Genomic DNA, 26,280 nt, shown 5'->3' with positions numbered 1-26,280 from the left:
CGGGCAACCGCCTCCGCGCCTCGCCGGGGACCGGCAGCCGTCCTACTCTCACCCGCGGTCGGCAGCGCGCTCCCATTGGCTGCCCCCGCGCTGCGCTCGGCTCCCATTGAGCGCCCGCCGCCTCTGCCGCGTCCTCATTGGCGCGCTGCCCTCTGGCCACGCCGCGTCACTTTCTCACACCATTCCCCCCGCCTTCTCCGCCAGCTGCGGGCCGGCCGGCGGGCGGGACCTGGGCGGTGGCAGCTGTGATTGGCAGGGGGAGCTGCCGCTCAGGGCGCGGGCCGGAGCCCGGGCGGCGGGGCTGTTTAAAGGCGCCGCACGCCGGCGCCCCGTGCTTTCCCCCGTGCGTGCGGAGGGGCGAGGGCGCGGAGCGGCGAGCGACACCGGGAGCCATCGCCTCCGACAGGTGAGGGCGGCTCGGCCCGTGGGCCGGGCGGCGTGCGCCGTCGTCGTCTCAGCACCGAGCGGCGGCCCCTGCCTCTCCCCTCAGCCGCGGCGGGGGGCGCGGAGCCGCGTGGGGGAAGCACGCGTGGGGCGGCGGGGCTGCGGCACCGCGCGGAGCCGCCCGCGGGGCTTGAGGATGGGTCTGCATAGCTGGGAGCGGTGTTTTCAGTGGATGCAAGCGCGTTTGAAGTAGTGCCTGCAGTGCGGCAAGAGGGAGGGAAAAAGGGGGAAAAAGAAAAAAGTAAGAAAAAAAGAAGAGAAAAAGGAAGAAAGAAAAAACAAGAAAAGGCGTGTCTGGGCGTCTCTTAACGTAGGTGTCAGCCCGCACGCCGCGCCGGGCGCTGCCCGGAGCATCACGGAGCCTCGCCCGCGGCGCGGCGTGCGGCGCTCCCTGCGCGGGGCGGCCGGCGAGGCCAGCCCCTCCTGAAAGAGCTGGCACCCCCCGTGCCGGGGGCCCCGGGTGCTGCCTCCCGTCCTGCCCCCGGGGGAAGCCCCCGGCTGGGAGAGCTGCGGTGGGCGGCTGCTGCGGGGCTCCGCCGGGCTCTGCCCCCGCCTCGGGGGCCACAAAGAAGCCCGAAAGCGGCGGCGCCCTCGGCGTGTCCCTTAATCGCCTCTCAGTGTCGCGACAGAGGCGCCCACCCAAGCCGGGTAGGGCGGGGCGGGCGTGTCCCCCTGCCCACGCCGCCCCCCCGTCGCGCAGGGCAGAGGCAGCCGGGTGCTGCCCCCAGGGATGCCGTCGCCTTCTTTCGTGATGGCGTTTGTTGCACGGGTGCGGGCGTCCCGGCACCCACCCGTGTTGCTAGCGGGAGTCCCGGCCTCGGACGTGCTGGGGGGTGCAGCCGGCGGGAGGGTGCCTGGCATCCCCGCGGGGCGTGCGCGGCGGGTGGGTCCTTACGAACGAATTCAAGGTACCGTCTCTGCGGTTCGGTGTTTTTGCGCGTTTTGCCGGTTTCCCACGAAGCCCCATCCCGCCGGCTCAGAGGCGAGCGGGACGCGGGGATGCCGCGTTCACGCGCGGTCCCCGCCGTGGCGAGTCGCAGCGGTCCGGGTAGAGGCAGTGACCTCTCGTGGCGTGGCGAGCGTCTTGCACGCGCTTCATACCTGTAAACCCTTCGGCTCTGCGGGGATAGCTGGCTGTGTTTAAATGGTGTCATAGCTGACGCTGCCAGAGCACCGCTGTGTAACTTCCGAAGAACACTCTGACGTGGCTCTGTTTTCATCAGCAACGTCCGTTCTCCAGGTCCAAGAGGTAAAAGGCCGAAGGGAGCTACCAAACGCATTGCCTGTGGCAAACGGGCTGGGGGCTTATTTCCTAACTTGCAGTCAAGCGTCCTGTATGAATTAAAAACTTAAGCAGGAAATAATGAAGTCAAGTTATTGACAGGATACTCTCAAATTCTTAACAAAGACGGTGAAAGCCACCGGTTGTTGTGGGAGAACGTATTTCTGGCAGCACTAGCAGAAAGTGGTGGCTGGTTTATGCTGCTCGTTCATTCTCTACAGAATCCTAAGGGGACTCATTTCTTTACATTAAAGCATTTGGGGTTCGCAGTCTTTTAAGAGAAATCGAACTTCTGACTACCTTTTCACTTTCAGTAAATCACTGATGGGATGTTGTTTGTTGTTTGACCGGGAGGACAAAAGGCTGTTTGTGTTACATCAAGTGAACACATTTTTTCCTGTCATAAAAATGACATTTTTTCCTGTCATAAAAATGACTTAAGATGTCCTATGTCCCATTTTCTTCAGTCATCAGAGCAAGCTTATAAAGCAGTGTTTTTCACTGCGGTGCAGGCCAATAGCCCTGACTGCCGCTACGGTAGGTCTATTTGAGGTTGGTATTCGGTGAGGCATGAGAACGCAATGGAAAGAGCCTCCCTTTAGTTGTCTTCCGCAGAAAGTTTTCTGGTGAGAGAACTGCAGCGAGTAACACGAATTAAATGCCCATTTTGATCTCAGAGGTCTGTAAGGAGCAAGCAGAGAGCAGAGTGTTTTCTTCAGCCCTCACCTTTTCACTCCTTTTGGCAAACCGAGTTTCCCAACGATTCGCTGCCCGGTTGTTGTTGTTCTACGGCTATTACAGGTCAGGTCCATTATGTGCTGCATGCGTTGCCTTTTAGTTTATAACGTAAATAAAATTAGACCTCCAGGAGTCTCCACAGCCTCCCACTTTCAGCTTTCTTGGAGCAGAAATAAGCTCTACGCTGGGTATGAGGCTCGCCCTCGGGGTGTCTGCCAGACACCGTGCTGAGCTGGCAGCGGTCCGTATTTCCTTTTTGCCCCCTTTCTTCAAAAAGTGAGGTGTTTCGTGCCAGAAAGGGAGCTGGACCCGAATAGTCCTTTTCACAGCTTGGTACCTTGGGATCTCGCTGCCGGTGGCCTGCCTGCGTTCATACGGGGAGCTGGAAGGCATCCTCCTCCTCCCCTGCAGTTACCTATGCAGATTTGGGGTAAAATGCAGCTCTTGGGGCAAGTGTTGGACCCCAGCGCTGCTCCGTGTCCCCAGGAGACGTGTGTGACTTGCTCGTTGTGCTGCCAAGAGGGGACGTGAGCTTGCCCCCGCGGCTCCTGGGGGCAAAACCAAACCAAAGACCCACGGGGATTTTGGGTGCCGGTGGGCTTTATTTAAGACTTCTATCGCTTGTTCGGGTGTTTTTGGGTTTGTTTTTTTTTTCCTTTTGCCCCCCATGGCGCTGCTGGTTTTTCCCCTGCAAGGTGCTTACGGCAACAGCCTCGTCACTGCCGAGAAGTGACGCCCGGGGCGGGGGGGGGGGGGGGGGGTGCGGGCAGGGACGGGCAGCGCCGGCGCGGCGGCCGCCGCGCCGGCGCTGCCCGTCCCTGCCCGCACCCCCCCCCCCCCCCAGGGCGTGGCGGGCCGGGCTCCCCGCGCCTGCGCACTACCCGCCTGCCAGTGCCGGGCGCCGCAGCGCGCATGCGCGGCCCTCCGCGCCGGGAGCCGGCCATGGGATTCCGCAACGTGTAAGGGCCGGGGCGGCGGTCGTGTGAGGTGGGGAGGCGGGAGGCGATCGGGTTCCCCGCTGCGGCGGGCCCACGCTGCGGGCGGGACGCGGCGGGACGCCCACCACGCCACCCCGGTGGCTCCTCGCCGTCTCCTCGGCCGGGTCACGGGTAACCTTGGGGGGGGGGGGGCGGGCGCCCGCCGCCTTCAGGGAGGCCGGCTCGGCGGGGGGAGCGGGGCGGCGGTCGCCTGAGGCGAGGGGCTTCGTGGCAGGGTGGGTTAGGGGAGAAGAGGTGCCGGTCGGGACTTAGTTTAGGTCTTACGTAGGACTGCGCCTGTAACCGACGACGCTTTTAACGTTTTCCTAACGCTTGTCTTAATGCGCATCCTGTAAAGTCGTCATTCCTGCAGAGAAGGGCGTTATTCCTTTATACAGCTCGTCGTGGTTTTACGGGGGAAGTTAGGTAAGGTCAGTGTGGTGGTACTTGGAGCTGGGCACAAGAGGGACAAGCGCTCTGTGAGGATGTGAGCAAAAGTACAGGTAGCTGGTGCCTGTCGGGGTAACGGGGGTAGGATGTAGTATATCCCAGAGTGTAGTAGATCCTCGAATGAAGTGACGGTAGAGTTACGGGGTTAAAATAAGAAAACTTGGTCAATCAGGGAGAACCCGCGTGTGTTCATCTCAGCCTGTGAAATACTCCAGGCCTGGCGTTAGGAGTTCCAGTGTTCTGGAACGCTTCAGAGTATGCTTCAAACAAACAAAAAAGCCCAACCAAAAATAGAAAAAAAAAAAAAAACCACCACAGCAAAACAATTTCTGCTATCTGTGTTGTAAGTATAAACAAAATGGAGCAACTTGGATCACTTTGTTTAAAAATAAAAACAATTATGAAAAGGCCTGGCCTGTTTTAAGGCAGAGATTTCCTGGTAAGGACAAATTTTAAACTTCAGTTCTCAACTAGCAACATTAAAAAAAAAAAAATCCAGTGTTTCTAGCTTGGTTGTGTAAAATTGAGACTTTCCATATAAACGAAAGTAGAATAATGAACATTAAGACTAACTTCTGAAACACTTAACACTTGTTAAGCATGTGTTTTGCTTCAGTGAAGTAACTTCTGCTTAAGCGACATCTGTTCATCTCCAGGGCTGAAATTTGTGTTTTCACTTAAAAGTACTTCTTATTAGAAGCTTTGTAACATTTTATATTTATGTTTAACAGTATGCTCAGAGCAAAGTCTCCTTGGAGGCAAAGGCTTGCCTTTTGCAAATGGCCTTGTAGAATATCTGAAATCTAACTTTTTCTATAATCCTGCAGAAAATGAAAGAAGGTCTCTCAAAATGGACGTGAATAAATCAGCTGGTTTTGTGGCTTTCTTTTTTTTCTTAAAGATCTACCACGATGCCTGGGTCTCTTCCAGTGAATGCTGAATCCTGTTGGCCCAAAGATGTGGGAATTGTTGCACTGGAAATATATTTTCCCTCTCAGTACGTTGACCAGACAGAGCTGGAGAAGTATGATGGTGTGGATGCTGGGAAATACACCATTGGGCTAGGCCAGTCAAAGATGGGGTTCTGCTCCGACCGGGAGGATATCAATTCTCTCTGCTTGACTGTGGTTCAGAAGCTCATGGAGAGGAACAGCCTTTCCTATGACTGTATCGGGAGACTAGAAGTTGGAACGGAGACGATAATTGATAAATCAAAATCTGTAAAGACTGTCCTGATGCAGCTCTTTGAAGAATCTGGCAATACGGATGTAGAAGGAATCGACACCACCAATGCATGCTATGGAGGCACCGCTGCTCTTTTTAATGCTATTAATTGGATTGAGTCCAGTTCTTGGGATGGTAAGTTCAGGGTATTTTCTTGAAAAGTTACATCATCCTCTGGTTTTGAGCAGTCTGCCTTATAATGACAGTGTTCATGTTTAACCATGTGAAACCCAGAGGGTAAACTATTTTTCTCTTCTGAAGTCTTTCTTAAATGCTCTGGGCGTTTGCCACTGGTTCAATTACAGTGCAAAAAGTAATGACATGGCTAATAATCACTGATCTTTTCCCATAAATTCCAGTGGCTTCCAGGAAATGGAAATGGGGGGGGGGGGGGAAGTCAGGATCAAAGAGCCCCTTAATCTTGGGGTCATCTCCTCTATAACAAAAGTCTAAAAAATGCTGATGGATATTAAAATCTGCTAGATTCTTGGCTATTCCTCATGGTTATTTCTGTGTTTTTGACAGGACGCTATGCACTTGTTGTTGCTGGAGACATAGCTGTGTATGCCACTGGAAATGCCAGGCCAACAGGTGGAGCTGGTGCTGTTGCTATGCTAGTTGGTCCAAATGCTCCGTTAATCTTCGAGAGAGGTTAGTCCTGTGAGAAAACAAACACTGTTCAGCCAGATAACTGGATCCATTCTGAAGCCTGTCCCCCGTTTTTTTTGTGGGTTGCTGGAGGGCCGGATTAACTCCCACTAATGTCAGAAATTGTACTTTGTCTCCTCTTGCTCTGGGCTAACTTGGCCAAGTCCCGTTACAGGAGGCAGCAAGGAACAGCTAGAGATGCTCCTATCTGTTTATTTCCTTGGGGTTCTCCAATAAAATTGACGAAGAGTGGACTAGAGCTGAATAAACACAGTGCTCTACTTCCAAGGCAAAATGATGAAAATAAATTATTACTTGTGTTTGTCATGCTTAGTCCTACCGTACTTAACAGGCAATTAAGAACTGTGTGAAACGTTACCTTAAAGGGCCTGAAGCGCTATGAAAATCTGCTTGACTGGGGTCAAATATTGCTTGTTTTTACGCGTGTGAAGTGATGTATTCAAATTGACTCAAAGCAGCTGAATGAAGTAATTTTCAACTTCTGTCAATTTCTGTCCATCAGGGTTGCGTGGAACCCACATGCAGCACGCGTACGACTTCTATAAACCAGATATGGTCTCTGAATATCCTGTAGTTGATGGCAAACTATCTATACAGTGCTACCTCAGTGCATTAGATCGCTGCTATACTGTCTATCGCAACAAAATCCACGCCCAGTGGCAAAAGGGTATGTAGCCTCACCTAATGGTATTGCAAGATCTGGCAAATACTGGAACGTGTAACTACAGAGACAATGTATTTTCAAGTTTTAGCATCCGATCTAAAGACTAGTGCATGGGCCCTTTCTTTGTGTTTGTGTGTTCCGAGGCGATGGAAATGTTTGCTGTCTCCCGTAAGAAATGTCTTATTTCTCTTCTGGTATGGCTAAGCACCTGATCGTCCATAAGGAGCAGTCTCTACAGGCTTTTGTTGGTGTAATGGATAATACCTTGCTTAAAAGCATGTTATTCCCCCCTCCACCCAGGCTCTTAAGATATTGAGGTTAAATGTTACGTAACAATACTGATTTTTATTTTTACCCCATATGTTTAATAGTTGCTTCACTCATATTAAGCATAGGTGTGAAGATTAGATAGTTAAATGAAGTAGACTATTATGTCAAAATGCTGTGTAGAAATACAGAGATGCTGTTAAGCTTGTAGCTTTTTCTTCTAGAAGAAGGGCAAACATTGTTAGTTGGTGCACAAGATCAGTAAAAAACTAATTTTTAAATAGAAGTAGCAGCAGTGTTTTAAATGAACTTGACAACAATAGTTAGTCTTACGGTTCTCTTGTATGCTGACGTGTTATGATGACTGGTATCCTGGTGTCCCCCTATTTTATTTTCGTAGTTGAAGTGAGTACTAAACATAAGTTGTAACCCAATGTTTCTGCCACTTCCAGAGGGGACAGACAGACGTTTCACCTTGAATGACTTTGGATTCATGATCTTCCATTCCCCCTACTGCAAACTGGTACAGAAATCTGTGGCTAGACTATTGCTGAATGACTTTCTCAGTGACCAGAACCCAGAAACGGCAAACGGTGTTTTCAGTGGTCTGGAAGCTTTCAGGTGAGAATGGCTGCTGTCTTCCTTATTCACATAATCTTAATTTGTTAAACATCCAAGGTGTGTTTTTATTTTCTCTCTAATTTAGTAACTGTTTCTGAACTTTTTTTTTTAATAGGGATGTAAAACTTGAAGATACATATTTTGACAGAGATGTGGAAAAAGCTTTTATGAAAGCCAGTGCAGAGCTCTTCAATCAGAAAACCAAAGCTTCGTTACTCGTATCCAATCAGAATGGAAATATGTATACCCCTTCAGTCTATGGTTGCCTTGCCTCTCTTCTGGCCCAGTAAGCATAAAATCGGAAAAAAAGTCATAGCTTTTTATACGTAAGGTCCTAAAAGGTTTTTGTTTCAGAAAGCCTTTTGTAAAAGCACCATCTAGCAAACCTTTTTCCTACTAGATTGCGTTAAGCAGCAAGACTAAAGTTAAAGTATCTTGCACGTGCAATCAGTTCAAGTGACAAGCAGATTAAAAATTTCTGGGTCAAAAGCTGATCTGAAACAGCTCCTTACTGCCTTCCAAAGTAGGGTCTTATTTGTACGGTGGTGTCTTTTCCCAGCCTCAAGCTTCCTCCCGCCCCCTCCCCCCCCCCCAAAAAAAAAAAAACCAACCCTGCAGCGGAAAAGAGAATCAGAATGCTTTCTCTGTTCACTATAATAAGCAAAGCCAAACTAACTTAGTATTTACTTAGCAATTTTTTTGTTTTTTTTCAATGACAGACTTTTACAAAATCACGTTAAGTTTAAATTAAACCATTCCTCTTGGATCCTTTTTTCTTTATCCTGACTTTGCCTTCCAAGATGTGGTTGTTCATTTTAGGCTTTAGGTCACTTAAGAATGAAAATTGGCTGCCTTCTAGATAATCATATTCTGGGCATTTCTTTGCCCTGTTTTGCTTAGGCTGCTTTGGAAGTCATCACATAACAGCAGTGTTTGAACTTGTGTTTTTGAAAGTCATTTATGCACATAGCATGCTAAATGTGTATTGTAGTCAATATAATTTGCTGGCTGCTTTTTCTAAGCTAGCTGCGCTTTCTAGTTATTTAAAATTGGCACCTTGGCTTAATTCTCACTGTGAACAACTGTTGCTGATTTGCAGGTACTCCCCGGAGCAGCTTGCAGGACAGAGAATCAGTGTGTTCTCATATGGCTCTGGTTTTGCTGCTACGCTGTATTCCATCAGAGTTACACAGGATGCCACTCCTGGTGAGTGAAAGGAAGAGATGTTAATTAACTCCCTTGCACAGCTCACCTCTAAATGCCTTGTTACGCTACCCACCAGTATAATTAACCTACAGAACAATGCCTAATGACAGTAGTGTTAAACTGAAGATGTTCCAGCTCCAGGGAATGTTTAAGTGTCTCCTTGGGCAAATAATAGTCTTAAAACTCTGCTAACGTTTTGATTAAGTGGGGATACCTTTAAATGACTAAAAGTTTAGCTTCTGTAATGCAAAATATTTTGAATGGGCTTGAAATATTAACATGCTACTGGGGTGCAGTTCTTGGCACTGGTGCTGCCTTACATCATGGCTTTATATTGTAGGTTCTGCACTGGACAAAATAACTGCCAGCCTTTCTGATCTCAAAACAAGACTTGACTCAAGAAAGTGCATTGCGCCGGATGTTTTTGCTGAAAACATGAAGATTAGGCAGGAAACACATCATTTGGGTAAGAACTTCATAAATATAAATCATTCCTAGTCTTATAGCAAAGTGCTCATCACTTAATTCACCTGACTTTAAATGATGAGGGTGTAGAATGAAGGAAATGTCCAACCCTTTCTACTTCTGAATAGCTCGTGTTTGTTGGCCCAATGTGGCTGAAATGAAAATGCAGACTTGTTTTTTTCTGTCTTACTACGTCCAAACTGCAAAGGCCTGTGTGGTGTAAAACTCTCACCAGGAACCAACTAACAGTATGTTACTGGCTTTTTTACAGCCAACTATATTCCACAGTGTTCGGTAGAAGATCTCTTTGAGGGAACATGGTACCTTGTGCGTGTGGATGAAAAACACAGGAGAACTTATGCGCGGCGCCCACTCCTGGGTGATGGACCTCTGGAGGCAGGAGTTGAAGTTGTCCACCCAGGCGTTGTTCATGAGGTGAACACTCGGCACCCTTTTAAAATTTGATATAAATGGTGGAACGGTTTATGTGTTTGCCTTAGCATGTGCACGTATGTTAAAAAAGGAAGTGGTTTAACAAGTCTTATTAAATACTTTGTTAACATATGTAACATACAAGCCAGAAGTAAAAAATTGAACATGGGATTTTAAAAAGTACATTTCCTGTTAAGAATGAAACTGCACAAGAATGAACCGAGAACAAACTGGCTCTTTTCACATGATCAGTTTGCATGAAGCATGACCGATTTGATTGACTTAAGACCAAGCCGTCCAGTGTAGCATGAATGTTGTGTGAGAGTTGGACTAGCCGTGAAGTATGAATGTCTGTGAACTAGAAAACTGTATTTAATGGTTTTTTTTCCCTTCTTCTTAGCACATCCCAAGCCCTGCTAAGAAAGTGCCAAGAATCCCTGCAACAACAGAATCTGAAGGCGTTACAGTTGCCATTTCCAATGGGGAGCATTAAGATACCTCTGTGAGGTGGGGAATGAAACAAGGTGTGAGGGTAGGGTGAGAGAGAGAGAGAAAGGGCTGCAGTAGTGCTGAAGTTTCAGTGTACAGTAGTACTTCACTGGAGCATGGAAAAACTGTTTAAGCTCCTTGAAAAGATTTGTCATAATATGGTGTGCTGATATTTATAGTATTTTCAGAACACTAAATCATGAATATACTGGAGATGGAGGGACTTGCCAGGGGCTGTGTGGATTCCTTAACATGTTGGAATTTTTTTAATTGCTGAGTAGTTGCTGTAGTCTATTACAAGGTCTTTGTACATAGAAAAAAAAAAAAACCAATCTTCCGCTTGCTCTTTCCATGTAAAATGACTTGAAACCTACACTGTTAACTTCTACTTGTACTCAAGTGTGTGGCAAAATAGTCCAAGCTTTCAAGGTTAGGGTTCTCAGTGCCTTGACAGTAAGCAGTCAGTCTTCTGAATACTGCACTTCTTCTCTTTCCCTTTGTCACCTTCCCGTTCTTCTCCCAGCCTACCTCCCATCACCCCATTGCTTTGGGAAAGGTACACAACCAAGTAAGACTCATTGCTGGAATAGAATCTTTCTCCCCTGTCAAAACGACTGGATCAAGAATGGCTAGACTGACAGGTGGTTTTCTTCCAAGAAACTCTGTGACCCACTGTGTTAGTTACTACGTAATTCCTCCTAACATCCATACTATGTGTTTTATACCTGCATTATAAATCACAGCAGCCTGGGAGGAAAGAGGAACAAGAAGGGAAGTAGTAATTTTTTTTCTTCTGAAGAACAGAAAGGGTGTAATTCTTGGGTTCATTGATTTGGCACCTTTCAGGATTGTTTAGTAGAAGTATTTGAGGCAGCAGAATTTTCAAATAAAACTTGTAGATATTATGGAGCTGTTTTAATTGGCAAGCGAAGGGAGGAAGATCACGTTGGAGCTCTGGCCTCTCACTATTCTGATATAATACATTTCTAAAAGACTATTTCTAACTTTGAATTTGGCTTGTACTTTGAACTCCTTTTCACTACTGGTAATGTTGTAGGAGTGGGGTCTTTTATTTCTCCCACCCCACCCCCCGACACACAAGCTGAAAGCTGTCCATTTTGCAAGTGGTAGATATACAATGCTAATGGGGAGTCCATTCTGGTAGATTTTTAAAGCCCAGATTGGAAATGAAATATGACATGAGCCTTGTAAGCTTGTAATATATATTTAAATTGAGCTAATGTACAGAATGAAGTTTTGTTGAATTTATTTCTTCGCTAATTCTACAAAGCTACATTACCTAATATAAAATAGCAAAACCTGATTTGCCTGTTAAATTACAATTTTTTTGTGTGTAACGAAGTGTTTGTATTATCTGTCACTCACTAGGATTTGATAACTTGCTGTATTTGTACAGTCAAGCCTTGTTAAAATAGTTGTTTATTATAAATTGATGAATACTAATCTGTTTGTTCTGCTGAAAATGATGGAGCAATGATGCATGATGATAGTGTTCGCAAGTTTTTTTGGTTTAGGTTGCCCTCGTGAAACTTATCTTGGCACCAGAAAAACAAATTGCTATGGAACAAAGTCCATTGCTGGCAGTGGACAAGCCAAGAAGTGAGCTACTGGCACAAAGTTAACCACAGGGACCTCACGGTCTGTGAGGCCAATCCTTTATTAAAATAAAGTTTGAGACATTTGAAACCTGTTGGAGTAGTGCTGACTTGTTGGGTTTTCAGGATGCATTTTTTTTTTTTTCTTTAACAGGAAAGAAAGAGGAAACTGGCCCTGTGAAAACCCGAAGTTGTGGGTTCACAAGCTGTGTGGACCTTCTGGATCTTTCATTCCTTTACAAGAGTGGAAAGAAAGGGTTGCTTAGGCTGGTTCAAAAACCGTTATTTCAGGGCTGTGTTTCAAGATAACTGCTTTCATATGGAAACTGTTTATAGTGGAGGAATTCATTCCTAGCTTATGAAATACAATTCAGCTTTATTACTGTCTTACAAAAGATGGTATTGTTTTATCCCCCTTCAGAAAAACTGTGAAGGGGGATTGGTTCTTGCTTTGTACTTACCTGAGCCTCCTCGAGTCCAGTTTCCCGTGGGTGGCTTTTCAGAGTCATTTTGTTGCTCATTTATGTTAATTACTCCTTTTAAAGTCAACTGATCATCTCATCAGTCCCTGTAATAGATAAGGCATCCTGCCCTTAAATTTGAAAGCACCAGCTGTACCTCTCTAAACCTTGTATTAGTTTACTTGCCTTAACTAAAATCATACAGGCTCTACCTCTTAGCTTAGGTGTGTCCACTATGCCTGTTCAGAGAAGGACAGCTCCTGCATTTTGCCACCATTTGCATTTGAGCTGATGTTGAAGATTAAAGTACAAAATAAGCAATTAAAGCTGAAGATAGGAGTATCTACCTCTTGGTGATGCTCAGAACAATTGAAGTTGCAGTCGTCAAGAGTATCAAAACCAGCTTTTTGCCAGCCTTTGTTGCCAAAGTGGCATGGCAGGAGTTAGTACAAGGCTGTAATGCTCCATATATAAGCAGATGTTGTTATTGGTTGCATTCAGGTTACTGATACCTGGTTATGCACGAGGAATTGCAACCGCACATGCAGGGTTAAAGTAGCATATCCTAACTTGCCTATCTGAACCGTGACAAATCAGGAATGGTGGTCAACAACAGCATTGCTGTTTCTTTAAATAAAAATAAAAAAAAACTCTGATATGTTTAATTTGCTGAAGAAGTTTTAAAGAAGAATTTGCAATTGTTTAGATTATGGTCTGGTTTCTGCTTAAATTTAGTTCTGTGCAAAAACTGTCCTGGTTTGCAGTGGTAAAGCTGTGTCAAGCTAAGGTAAAACTTTTTGAGAAGTTAGTTAGCTGTTACGTACCTGTACTGAGAATCTCCCAAGTGTGTTAAATGCAATACTATTTGATCTTTACTAAAAGGTCACCTCTACTAATGATCCCCTTACCTGTTTCACTTACTGGGGTTCTTGCACTGGCTATATCATGTCTCTGGAGCAGGGGACAAAAAAGTGCATGAGAGCTCTGTATTTGTGCGCTTCACTGTGACTTGAGCAATGCAAAGGAGATGAGGCATTTTTGGTTTATTGAAAAATTACAAAAAATGTCACACTAGAGCTTGTGGAAAGTGAATAAATCCCTTCAAGTGTGCCAAGTATAAAGCCTGCAGTGCAATTTATAAAATAGAACACAGCTTTGATGTGTGCTTCACCCTGCTGTAAGAACAGATTCCTCTCCTCAAGTCTTGTTCTTTGGGGTCTGGATGGGACATGATAGGAACACATTCCAGTGCCCTTTTCTTGTGTACTTTGTGCAAAACAATTCTGTAGACCCCTGTTACTGAGCTGCATGCATTTCTTCCCTGGTTGTTTTGAATGCGCTCTTCTGTGATTCCCAGATCTTCCAGAATATTTTTCACTTCGATTTCTTCCTCTTTCAGTGTAGTGATGTCTGATAAATATTTTGGATCCAGTTTAAACGGCTGTAAAGGTTTGGGGTACTGTATTCCTTGCATCCATTCACTGTTCATAATCAGTTTGACAGAGTATCGTTCGGTTGGTACTGGCTGAAGGACTCCTTTTATCAGTTTCTGGCAAGTTTCTGAGAGGCAGGGAGGCAAACTGTATGTCCCTTCAAGAATGCACTTTTTCAGTTTGGCCACTGTATCTGCCCGAAATGGCATGATACCCGTTGTCATGAAGTATAACAGGATTCCCAGTGCCCAGATGTCTACATAAATGCCAACGTAGTTTTCATCTCGGAAGAGTTCGGGGGCAGCATAAGGAGGAGAGCCACAGAAAGTATTTAAAGTTTCATCTCTTTTACTTACTGTGCTGAATCCAAAGTCTCCCACCTTAACACAGGTGTTACTGGTGTAGAAGATGTTTTCTGCTTTCAAGTCCCGGTGAATGATATTCTTCTCATGCTGTAGAACAAGGGGAAGATTTGGTATTAGCTTGTTTACAGGGAAGTTCTCAAGTGGCTAGCTCTTATCATCGATTAATTACCACACATGAGAAAGGGAGTTATCCTGGACAAAGTCAGAAATAAGCATTGCAATGAACTTGAAAAGTTGAAGTATTTAAACAATTTAAACTTAATTCACTACTGACACAAAAACAATAGAGTAGGTGGAGAAGATGGTAAGAAGGATGCTGGGTTTTTTTAAGAATAGCAGTCTCAACTTGTTAACTAATACCAACTATTTTCATGAGGCAGATTTGTGATGGCATCATGGCTAATCCTACAAGACTAGATATCTTCCTGTGCAAAATCTGTATTTTTTTCAGAGTTCAGAACACTTGCTTTTGCAATTACTACATTTCTGTAATGATGTAAGTAACAAAAAAAAATTTTTTTTTAACTAACTCCATATTGTAAGTTTGTGGACTTATGACGTGAAAGCTTTTAGTTCACTAGGTGAACATAATCACAGATGAAGTTAAGAAAGTTGATACAATTCTGTTGTGTGATCTAATGCCCTACGAGGAACTGGTGGTGGCAGGAGAAAAGGGCCACAGACTTGTGCCTTGTGGTATTTCATGTTGTTGCAGGACACCAAGTTCAGTGGTGTCTTCCAGTTTTAGAAACCTAATATAAATACATACGCTGTAACTTGCACTTTTTTCCCTTGGAAATGGCAGTAGTAGCCAAGGGCTCAAGCTGAACTTGCTCTGCTTAGTGGCAGTACACCTGTCTTGATTAGGTAAGGGTTTATCTTCGCCTTTGAAATAACTAGGAGGAATGGATGTGTTTGAGCACTCTCTGCCCTGCCCTTTGAAGTAACAAGGTGCATGTAGGAGGCAATAAGGAAACCCTTTGGCACCCGAAGGTTTTTAAACTGTCATCAATAACAGGCAGGGATCTTCTGTCCTCATGTGGACTGGCAGCAGTGAGATGGGATTTAAGCTGCCTGGATTTGATGGCTTAGCGAAAGTAAAAAGTTTTGCAGAAGTCTGTGTGTACAAGTGAAGAGGTTGGCCAGCTTGGTAGTCTGGGTTTAACGCTAAGAAATAGATGCGATCTTGAAATGTGAAGTAAGTTCCAGTACCTGCAGAGTACCTGTCCTATAGAAAAGGTGTTGAAGCTAATCCGTCACTTACAGGACATACCATTTTGTCAAAATATATAAAAAAATGCATACTGTTTATATATGCCACGAGCAGTTTGTAATGCAGTTTCTAGATGTCTGACCTGGGAACACCTTTGCTTTTGACTTTGCCTGAGGCTGTTACGTGGCAGGAGAATATGAGCCACCGGAGGGCACCCTGAGCCAACTTTAACAAATACGAGTTTTACTTCTCAAACTTGCAGAACAGTCTTCCCGTGTTCTTGTGCTGTTGTTTTAAGTAACGTAGTTACTATGCAAGGTTCAGATGAGATGGCACTGAAGTAGTTAGTTGCTTCTTTTCTGCCTTTACAAGATGCTTTGGGCTCTACACAGATAGCATCATCCTAAATCCAGACAGTGAAGACTAGGCAAGGGGAAGCGACTTGCTGGGTGTTAATTTCACAGATCTGCGCCAAACCGAGGACCAGGAATTGACTGTCTTAAGTGCCAGTCTCCCACACTCATTAATAAGCAAGCCTCTTCTCTGAAACACTTTCTTCTAGCAGAAGAGTGACTGATCTTATGTTTTGAAATAGGTGGAGGGAAGAAATGAAGCTTTGTTAGCTGGTGCCCACAGCAACTTAAAGCAGACAGGAGAACACTATTGCTAAAGGGATGTTTCCACCCACCAGGTGTTCCCAGTTCAGTCTCCTCCCAAAAGCTGTCAACAGAGAGGCAGTAACTCCAGGTGGATGTGAAAGCTCTCTCAGATACCTTTAAGACAGCTCTTCTCTAGCTGTTTCGCTCTTCAGAAATGAGGGCCTGAAATCTTGCTAACAGTAAACCTACTAGTTGGAAACCAAAAGACACAGCCACAAAATCTGCTAGAGTAGTGAGGCGCAACATGCCTGTGGAAGAAGAACAACTTACCATGTGCTTCACAGCAGACACAATCTGGGAGAAGACTATTTTACACTCTGTTTCTAGCAGCTTCCCTTCTGTACTGATTTTAGTGAAGAGCTCCCCACCTCCTGCATACTCCATCACCAGGTGCAGTTTTGAGAGTGTCTCCACCACTTCATACAGTCTGATGATATTTGGGTGGTGCAGTTTTTCCATGCTGGATATCTCACGAGATAGCAAACATTGAGTCTTCTGGTCTAGCTTTGTCTTGTCCAAAATTTTAATTGCAACTTTCTCTGAAAAGAAAAATGCTTTTCCATGTTGTTGATGCAATAGGTACAAATGGTAATACTATTTACTTACAATGCTTGGTTATAGAAGCACAGTAAAAGTTCACCTCTGATCAGTATAAGCTAAGCTGCAGCGGCCTACTAAGCCCTGTAATCTTTCACACACCCCCATGCCCCTTTCTGTCTATGGCATCCTACTCACTGCTGAGGTAGCTAAGGGCTGGTAGAGTATTGCAAGGGCTAATCAAATAATCTGCTGTCTTGGTGTGCTCCGCTGCTGTCAGGCTAATACATGTCTGATGGCCACAGTTAGAGCATCTGCTTCCAGTGTCTAATGCTGATAAAGTCTGCGCTTTCTCTTTTGTTGTTAGCTCCGTGCTCTTCGGATGAGCTAGGCCTGAGCCTGGTACTTGTAATGGCGGTGTCAAATTTAGGTGCTTTGTTTCAGAGCAGACAAACTGGGATAATTTAGGGGCTCTGGCTACAACCCTACAAGTTTATAACGGAGAGGTGTTTTTAAGTCAGTGTGACTTACAGATCTCTTCCCTAACTTCTTAGCCCATACCCCATTCCCTGTTATCAAAATCAGTGTTGTAGAGGTTTGTCTTTCTCAGGATAGCTGTGCCAGTTTTTCCAACACGTTCATGAATGAGTAGTTCTTGGTACTGCACAGAATACAGGAAAAGTACATTTTTATGTCTGTATGCCACAGTGGGCCATGAATCCACATCACACAAGAGATTTTATTCTGAGGAAGGGAAAAAGCAGTGAAGTAGAGCAAGTTGCAGGGATTCTGTAAGACAGCAAATCTAGCTGTCTTACACTGTCCTGGTGATGCAAAGCTCCAGTTAAGTTCTACATGTTTCTGTAGCATATCTACAGTGAAGCCAAACGCCACAAAACACAGATACACATCTGCAGCTGCACCACATCACCAGGCTAGCTCAGAGCAGTATGAATAGGTCAATCACAATTGCCCTTATGTTTCTGTATTAATTGGTAGGTTATGGCTTTTGTCTTCACTCTGTTGAATACAGCTGGTATTTGAAGGATTAGTCTGGTTAAAATAGGTTTACAGTGGCTTTGTATAACTTGTCAGGACAGCAAAATTAAACTGGATCATGGCAATAAAAATGACTGTTTATTCATGGGAAGAAGGTTTTTTCCCCAAGAATATCTTAGTCAAACATTCACAGATTTCTTTACAATTAATCACCTTTATCGAATCTTTCAGAAAAAACCTCCACCTCAGTTTCTAGTACATGGGGGTAAATTAAAAAAAAAGTCAGTATTGTTTACTTGTTGCTTTAAGAGCAGAGTGAGAAGGCCATTACATTTGTACATGTGTTCTGGTATAAAAGCATTCAAAATGTTTTTACTTAATACTATAAAGTTATTTAACTCAGTGTTTCAGCTGTCCTGGTGAGCGAGCAGCAGTGCTTAGTTGCTGAGTGGGGTTAAACCACGACACAACTTGTGTAAAGGAAGTGTTAATGATACATAAGCATATATCTCTGTACGGATCAAGAAAACTCCATGTTTGGTATATTTACCTTTCTTAGTAACATACATGCATAAATTGATCCCCCTGCTAAAGTGCGGCAGATATTCCAGGCAAACGTGATTCTTGTGAAAGGTGCTGAATTATCCCTTGGTGTGCCTATTTTCAGAAGGTAGCCCGTGCTGAGTTTAGGGCAGTCTTCCCCACGCTGCTTCTCTCTGACCTGTTCCATGCTTTCTAGTAAGCCCCTTAGGAAAACGGGTACCTACTCCTGTGTGGTGCTGATGGTGGCGTGCTGAATCGGGAGGAAATGCAGCTATTGAACAGTAACAGCACACGACACTGATCCTGGCAGAGCTCTGACTGCTGACCTAGGGGTGAAAGACTAAAACCCTTGTCATGTTGGTAGTGTATTGGTCACCTAAACCCAGAGGAAAGAGCATCAGCCTGCAGTAGGTAACATTTGCACAACTAAACGCTTAGATACTACAGGGATAACAGTTCTTATAATCTTAACTATGTAATTGCGTCATTACACCTTGATTTATAAAAGTTTGGAGCATTTGGGCTTTAAAAAAAAATAATCTTCCAGGTTAAATTCCTTCCCTTTCCTTTTGCTGGAATTTACTATTCCTCCTGGTCAGTTTTCCTGCAAAGTGTTAAAAGGAAAGGGGGGGGGGGGAAAGGTTTAGAACTGAAGGGCCTCATCCTGTTCACACACCACCGTAAATTGGGACCAAGCTCCTTCAAATCTACATCATTGCAGTTGCATATGCATGATCTGCAAAGAAAACTAGCCCACCTAAAGTGTAAAAAAACCTGACACCTTCCTTTTCTTTTTTAAACTCGTTCCCTCTGCTTCCAAAAAATGCTTGGTTTATAAATCCTGTGTTACCCTTGCATGGCAGCAGTGCTGAACAGAAGGGCATTTTTAGCTTATTTACCAAAGTATTAAACTGAGCAACAAGAGATTTTGATTGACTATATGCAGTGTATGCTGAGATTTGAAAAGAGCTAGCTGAAATCTTAGTAAGAGAAGTTAGGAAAAGGTTGAGAAATAATTTCGGGAAGAAGTGGTGTATGCTACGATGGCAAAAGGAAACAAAATACAAACAGAACCAAGTTAAAATTGCTTAAAAAAAAAAAAAAAAACCAAACAAACTAGGTGCCTGGACATTCCTGTCTTTGCAACTGATGTTTCACATTATACTGGCTTTTCACTAGCTGTAAATTTTGGATGCTCTTAGAATCATAGAATCATAGAATCATTGAGGTTGGAAAAGACCTCTAAGATCATCGAGTCCAACCAGCAACCCAACACCACCATGCCCACTAAACCATGTCCCTAAGCGCCTCATCTACTCGTCTTTTAAATACTTCCAGGGATGGGGACTCCACCACTTCCCTGGGCAGCCTGTGCCAATGTTTAACCACTCTTTCAGTAAAGAAATTTTTCCTTACATCCAATCTAAACCTCCCCTGCCGCAACTTGAGGCCATTTCCTCTCATCCTATCACTTGTTACTTCGGAGAAAAGACCAACACCCACCTCGCTACAACCTCCTTTCAGGGAGTTGTAGAGAGCGATGAGGTCTCCCCTCAGCCTCCTTTTCTCCAGGCTAAACAACCCCAGTTCCCTCAGCCGCTCCTCATAAGACTTGTTCTCCAGACCCCTCACCAGCCTCGTTGCCCTTCTCTGGACACGCTCCAGCACCTCAACGTCCTTCTTGTAGTGAGGGGCCCAAAACTGAACACAGTATTTGAGGTGCGGCCTCACCAGTGCCCAGGACAGGGAGACAATCACTTCCCTGCTCCTGCTGGCCACACTAGTTCTGATACAGGCCAGGATGCCATTGGCCTTCTTGGCCACCTGGGCACACTGCTGGCTCATGTTCAGCCGGCTGTCAACCAGCACCCCCAGGTCCTTCTCTGCTGGGCAGCTTTCCAGCCACTCTTCCCCAAGCCTGTAGCGCTGCATGGGGTTGTTGTGGCCGAAGTGCAGGACCCGGCACTTGGCCTTGTTGAACCTCATACAATTGGCCTGGGCCCATCGATCCAGCCTGTCCAGGTCCCTCTGCAGAGCCTTCCCACCCTCGAGCAAATCAACACTCCCGCCCAACTTGGTGTTGTCTGCAAACTTACTGAGGGTGCACTCGATCCCCTCATCCAGACCATTGATAAAGATATTAAACAAGACCGGCCCCAAAACTGAGCCCTGGGGAACACCGCTCGTGACCGGCCACCAACTGGATGTAACTCCATTCACCACAACTCTCTGGGCCCGGCCGTCCAGCCAGTTTTTGACCCAGCGCAGAGTACACCTGTCTAAGCCGTGAGCCGCCAGCTTCTCGAGGAGAATGCTGTGGGAGACGGTGTCAAAGGCCTTGCTGAAGTCCAGGTAGACCACATCCACAGCCTTTCCCTCATCCACTAGGCGGGTCACCTGGTCATAGAAGGAGATTAGGTTGGTCAGGCAGGACCTGCCTCTCATGAATCCGTGCTGGCTAGGCCGGATCCCCTGGTTGTCCCGCTCATGCCTTGTGAGCGCCCTCAAGATGAACCGCTCCATAATCTTCCCCAGCACCGAGGTCAGGCTGACAGGCCTGTAGTTCCCCGGATCCTCCTTCCGGCCCTTCTTGTAGATGGGCGTCACATTGGCAAGCCTCCAGTCGTCCGGGACCTCCCCCGTTAACCAGGACTGCTGATACATGATGGAGAGTGGCTTGGCGAGCACCTCCGCCAGCTCCCTCAGCACTCTCGGGTGGATCCCATCCGGCCCCATAGACTTGTGAGCATCCAGGTGGTGTAGCAGGTCATTGACTGCTTCCTCTTGGATTATGGGGGGTTCATCCTGCTCGCCGTCCCTGTCTTCCAGCTTGGGGGGCCGAGTACCCTGAGGATAATTCTTAATTGCATCTATTCAGCTGCGCTCTCACACTACATTTTTCAGCTGGAAGGTATGTAAAATAAAGGTTACACAGAGCTTAGGGACCTAACAGTCCTTAGTAAGCAACTCCGCAGGTCTCTGGAGAAAATCTCTGCCAAAATTCAGGTTAATAAAGTGGGCAATACTTCTGAATAACTCAATACACATCATAGCACCAAAGATTTTCCTGCATCCTCTAAGCAACCAAGTCAGCCCTTGGAGAGAAACAAGGTTCTTCATCCAGTATGATCCTGCAGTTTTTTCCTCTCTCCCTCTAGAAAACTTTTTTTCATGTATCCTGCTGTGACAGACCACAAGGGCTACAGAACAGCACACAGGTATAATTGTTACAAAAGCTCATCTTAGTAAAGAACAGAATTGTTTCCTTTTTTCATATAGGGTGACATGTAAGGGGAAAGATCATACTTAGAACTTAACACTATGACAGTAACTGAAGAGCTGAACAGCCCCCCAGCACATACACCTCCTCCTACAACAGGGACCCAAAAAGCATTAATAATGATGCCTTTGTATTTATATAATCAGCAAAAAAAAAGACTTGTACTCATTAGCACTGTGCAGGAACATCACTTCATTGCCAACACAATGATGTGCATCTACTGGAAAAAACAGAATCCTCTTTGGGGGTGGGGTGGGTGGTGGTGTGTGTGCATGGATGCATGTGCACATGTGTGCGTGTTCCTGTTCTCCTCATGCTTATTCTTCTTATTCTTCTCTCCACATGCTGTATTTTATGACAGATAAGCTCACAGGCAGAAATGAGTCAGAAGATGTTTATCATTCCTTCTTCCTCATGACAGTTGCAAACTTAGTATCAAGAAATGAACTCCTTGCCCAGTGAACATTTTAACCGAAAAAGCTACTAATAAACCAAAGAAAAATAATTTGAGAGATTTCTGGTGAAAAAGAGCCTTTTCAAGGAAAAAAAAAAATGGTTTTGGTATTTAGTTTGTCCAAGCTTACTGTATTCACTGAAGTTTAAAATTTTTCAATCAATCGGCTCTATTCAAATGCTAAAGCAACCTGTCTCCTAAGTAATTTCAACAGGTAAAAGGTTCATCCAGATAAAATTTATAACTTCCTTCGATCAGCATTCCTCCTGTTCCCAGTACAGGAGTAGTAAGCACAAGACAGTTTTCTCTGGAAGAAAAAAAAAAAAATCACAGAACAGAAGAGGAAATAACTTGCTGTGGGCAAAGTAGAACAGAGATGCTTTTCTGAAACAAGCAAAACCAAAAAATCCACACCCAGTTAAAGCAACCCTTAGGCATAGACAGACTTAAATTTGGAAAAAATAAATACCATCAGTTCCCCACTTTGATTCCCAGTGCAACAACTGCTTCATAGGAGGGGTAAATGTGAGCTTTCACACCTCTGCAGTCTGGGCTGAAAGAGGTGGTTAGAGAAAATAACAATAGATAATACGGCATGAAGGCTTTGGGACGTATCTCGCTCTCTCGCCTTTAAGATGATGGAGGGAAGGAGAAATAATCAAATTGGAAAGGAAAGAGTATGAGAAAAAAACAGAAGATAGTAGTGTACAAAGACGTGGGGAAAACTAGTCATCCCCGAGGGAGAACAACAACAGTTTCTATTATTGTCAGACAGTCAGGCAGAAGAGGAAACTGGACAAATGAAGACAAGTTCTTAGTTATACCTACAACTGAAGTGTTCACTGCAGTTACCTAGCCTTTCTAGTTCTTCCTAGAAGCAGCATAAGGGTGCTTTTCTGTACTTAAAAAAAGAAAAATAGTTGACAATTCAACACAAACCCCAGTTTGGCCGTACCAGGGCTCATTTCCCTGCACCTGCTCAGCCCACACCTATAGCCCTGTCCCAGCTTTTTACACTAATGAACTACCTGCAAATGAGTCCGTAAAGCAGGCATAAAATTTCTCACCAAAATTACTGTGACCAAATAAAAGCTTCATCCATACTAGTAAAATCTGCAATGAAACAAAAGAAGCCTTGCTAACTCTGTCTGCGGGGAGGAGCGTGCCTAGCCAGGCTGCCCTGGGCATCCACCACCTATAGCCCTGGAGTCCATAAGCTGGGGCAGGGAAGAGGGCAGATGGACAGGACGAGTTGTAGGAAGGGAGGCACAAGACCATGCTTCAAAGTATGGGGTGTCTGAGCCACGGGATGAGATGTGTTAACTCCATGAAGTGCAGAGATGAATTTTTCTTGTAATAGATGCCTATATTTCTATAATCTAGAGAAAATGTTTCTGGTTTCTTTAAAGCCTAATCCAAACCTAAGCATTTATCTGTGACCCTGCCTATAGATTCACTCAACAACAAAAAAAAAGAAACACACACAAACTATATATATATTTAAGGTTCGGACAGCATCTTTCTTCCCAAAGAGGTCCATTTGTATACGTACAGAACTAGGGCATGAAGGTGACCCACACAGCGGTGCCTACCTTTGGTTAGGGAATGAATTCCAAGCTTCACTTGCGAGAAATTCCCACTTCCTATTTCTCCTCTGACTCGATAGAAGCCAATTCTCTTTCCCAAGGTTAATTCTTTTACCACTTTTTCATTCTGGGACATATCCTGCATTAGTTTCTCAAATGGGGTCAGCCTATTCTGCCTGCCCTCTTCATCTCCACAGCACTCCGGGTGCTCATCATCTTCTCTGCTGTCCTCACGATGCCACCTGGAATAGTGGTGTTTTCCAAGACTCCCTCCATTCACATATCCTGTTGTCATAGTCTATAAGGTAATCACTTCCCCATTTAACAAGATGTCCCGATAAGGAGTTTAAATGAAATAATTCTCTATGAATATGCAATCCTACACATAATGGACAAACTCAGCAAAAAAAGCAGCTTACTGAAAGTCCAAGGATTAGTTTGGAAATTACTTCAAAAAAAAATCTGGCGTATCTACATATTGCAGTTCTGTTCAAAATCGGAGATAAAACTGGAAGCTGTTTATGTCCATCTCTCACTAACTGATTTAGTGTGTAAGGATCTTCATCTACAAGGTAAAAGAGGCTTTGCAGTTAAAACTGTAAACTTTGTGCAAGAAAGAGACGAGTCGCTCACTGTCTATGCAGTACATTTGACACATGCAAAACATTTGACACGAATTTTCAGGGTTCAGCTTGCTGCTTTGAAACCTAACTTGATAGATAAAGGTCAAACAAATAGCTGATTAACTGCTCTGAACAAATCCAGGCGCTTCCAGTTCATTTTGAATAGCTGACCTTAAGAGCGTAGTTCTCCTCGATTCTGGTAGCAGTCCAAGAGCTGAATGTACGGTTTGCCTTTGATTCATTCTTCAGCCTGTGAGCTTGTCACTATGCCTTGGAAATGTCACTGTGCCTTGAAGCCTTGCTGTAAAAAGTTTGTTGCTCCCGTTTCCTGCCCATGGTGGGTTTAACAAAGCAACTGATCCTGGAAGATGACAGGAAAAGCATAATCTGTGCACCAGGCAAAAGAAGCGCTGCGCCTCAGTATCCCTGCAGTCACATGGCAGGACAATACAGGATTAAGTAACTGCAATGTCACGTTAACCCTCCTTTATTTAGATGAGCTTTCTTTAACGCCTTGAGCCTTCTCAAAATTTTGCCAGACGCATTGTGTTCCTAAGCAGACAGATGACGAAAGTTATTAAAACCTTTACATAACAGCCATACGCTTCACTAAATGACAGCACACCACATACCATTTCACCAATTTAACTCTGGCAGCACAGACGAAGAAGTCCTTATTCTAAATACACAAGCAATCACTTACCTTTAAAGCAGTACATAATTTTTTTCTTCTTTACCTTTCTCCTTTAACCTTGAAAAATAGGAGTTGATCAGCAACTGCTAATCATGCAGCCACGTGCCTGAGGGTGGCAAGTTGGTCACGAAAGCTCTGAGCGCAGGCAGTGGCAATGCTCACCTCCCCTGCTCTCAGTCTGCAGCACCACCCGACTGACGAACGCGTGAGACACCTCACTGCCATCGTGCACAGATTCACCAGACTGAGGAGGACAGAATTAGACCAGTAACACAACACCTGGAGCTTAGGGAAGGTAGACAGTCACCTAACGTGCCTCACTGGAAGAGGGCATGTGACACTGCCAGGTGGAGCTGCCCTCTAAACCCCAATCTCCTGTGTGAGCAAGAGGAGGAGAGGCTAAAGGCACCACATTAAGGCCAAAGGACAGGCAGCTGGCGACTATTTCATTGGATAGGAATTGGAGTGGCATAGAAGCACTCAGCTGCTCCTACAGAGAGGCTGAGGTGACAGACCCAGCCTCCGGGAAGCTGCTCCTTGCCCTGAGACGCATGTGAGTGATTCTGCAAGTTGCTTCGCCTCTCTGTGCTGCCGCCACACTGCTGACAGCTCTGCCCAGGGAGACGCAGAGAGCATGGCTTCTCCTTGCCCTCAGGGTACAGGAGGGTCTGTCATTTCTCCCTGTCACTTCTCTGAGCCAGGGATGCTTCTTACTGTGCATGCTGCAAACTTACAGCTGACAGTTTAAAACTGGAACGGAGAAAGAAAGTACTTGTTTCATGGCGCCTTTGAACTCTTGTTACCCTTTTTTTTTAACTCTTATTTGAAGAAAAGAGCCGTTTTCATGGTTGACAGAAAAAGTATAAAATAATAATAAATAATCATATGTTATTCTCTGGATCTAAATAGAGTCAAAACCCTGACAAGTACTACATGTGTGCAACAACTATTGGCCAAATCCTGCAATTGTTAGTAGGGGAGAGACTGAGTGGCAACTGAACAAAGTCTTCAGAATTCTCCCATCAAACCAGCCTCACTTGGCACCAAATGTTCCCTCTAACTTTATTATTTGATACCAAGGAAGAAAAATCTATGTGGAAGGACAACCCCTCCCCAACCAAACCAAAACCCCACCTAAACCCAAACCTTATATTCTCTATTTGTTCTCCTTCTGCATTTGGGGAAAGGACGATTTCTTGCAGGATTGCCTGAATTCTGGCCCATAATTATTTTCTGTTTTAACCTGTTTCACATCACAATTTTAAGAGTATTTTAGGTAACAAAAAATTGTCATATGAAACTCAACTGTATTTCACAGTTTTAACGGTGGACAGCACTCTGGCAGAGCAGGGCTTTTGGAAGCCACTTCTGTGGCTGTACACTGCCACAGTGATTCAGGTATTAGACAGGCTGAACTCTGTTCCCATTCTGCTGTTTATTCTTGAGGAAAACCACAGCACCTCAGGTTGTCAATATGAAAGGTCTGGAAAACTCCATGAGCAACGTCAGAGGTGTCATGTACAAGCTACAAACTATTATTTAACTAAGTATCCTTGGATGGGCAGTGACATCCTCATCACCTTACTGAAGGACAGCTGTAGCTTACAGCTATAGCCTAAGCACTCCAGAGTGGCAGGTATGGACAGCTCTGTTCTTGCAGAAGCAGAAACACAAAACTACTATTAATGGCAAAAATAAAAGGGAAAAAAAAAAGGATGCTCTGGATACCTGAGTTTTATGAATGCCGGCCTATTTGGTGTTAGAAGTCACCCAGCTAAAGACCATCTTCTGCAAAGATAATCAGGGCCTTTGCAGTTAACTGGCTGTACAGAAAGAGCTGACTGCGTAAGAAGGATTTCCTTCAAAAAGACCTATACAAGCCCCTCCTG

The 26,280-nt window shown here is 45.1% G+C and overlaps 2 protein-coding genes across 4 annotated transcripts; one reads left to right on the top strand and one right to left on the bottom strand.

Moving 5' to 3' along the window:
- The first annotated feature begins 327 nt into the window (after positions 1 to 327).
- HMGCS1 (3-hydroxy-3-methylglutaryl-CoA synthase 1) lies at positions 328 to 17,342 on the top strand. 3 transcript variants are annotated; one of them, XM_076362057.1, is made up of 11 exons: positions 3,354 to 3,423; positions 4,793 to 5,250; positions 5,641 to 5,766; positions 6,287 to 6,451; positions 7,168 to 7,336; positions 7,452 to 7,622; positions 8,436 to 8,542; positions 8,883 to 9,008; positions 9,279 to 9,442; positions 9,840 to 9,946; positions 11,699 to 17,342. In XM_076362057.1, exons 1-10 carry the CDS (start codon positions 3,377 to 3,379, stop codon positions 9,930 to 9,932), a joined length of 1,626 nt encoding a protein of 541 aa, XP_076218172.1. In that variant the 5' UTR covers positions 3,354 to 3,376; the 3' UTR covers positions 9,933 to 9,946; positions 11,699 to 17,342. The 3 variants fall into 3 exon arrangements, with proteins under 3 accessions (XP_076218173.1, XP_076218172.1, XP_076218171.1); XM_076362058.1 differs by lacking the exons at positions 3,354 to 3,423; positions 11,699 to 17,342 and adding an exon at positions 328 to 406 and having other exon boundaries at positions 9,840 to 11,639; XM_076362056.1 differs by lacking the exon at positions 11,699 to 17,342 and having other exon boundaries at positions 9,840 to 11,639.
- On the bottom strand, positions 13,141 to 23,821 carry NIM1K (NIM1 serine/threonine protein kinase). Its single transcript, XM_076362059.1, has 3 exons — positions 23,081 to 23,821; positions 15,946 to 16,214; positions 13,141 to 13,890 (listed from the first exon to the last, which is right to left on the bottom strand). The coding sequence occupies exons 1-3, from the start codon at positions 23,367 to 23,369 to the stop codon at positions 13,141 to 13,143; spliced, it is 1,308 nt and encodes a 435-aa protein (XP_076218174.1). The 5' UTR covers positions 23,370 to 23,821.
- Positions 23,822 to 26,280: the final 2,459 nt, after the last annotated feature.

The sequence above is a fragment of the Aptenodytes patagonicus genome, chromosome Z, assembly GCF_965638725.1.
Source record: "Aptenodytes patagonicus chromosome Z, bAptPat1.pri.cur, whole genome shotgun sequence".
NCBI lineage: Eukaryota > Metazoa > Chordata > Aves > Sphenisciformes > Spheniscidae > Aptenodytes > Aptenodytes patagonicus.
Note: the sequence above shows the minus strand (reverse complement) of the source record. Positions and strands in the feature narration are given on the sequence as shown.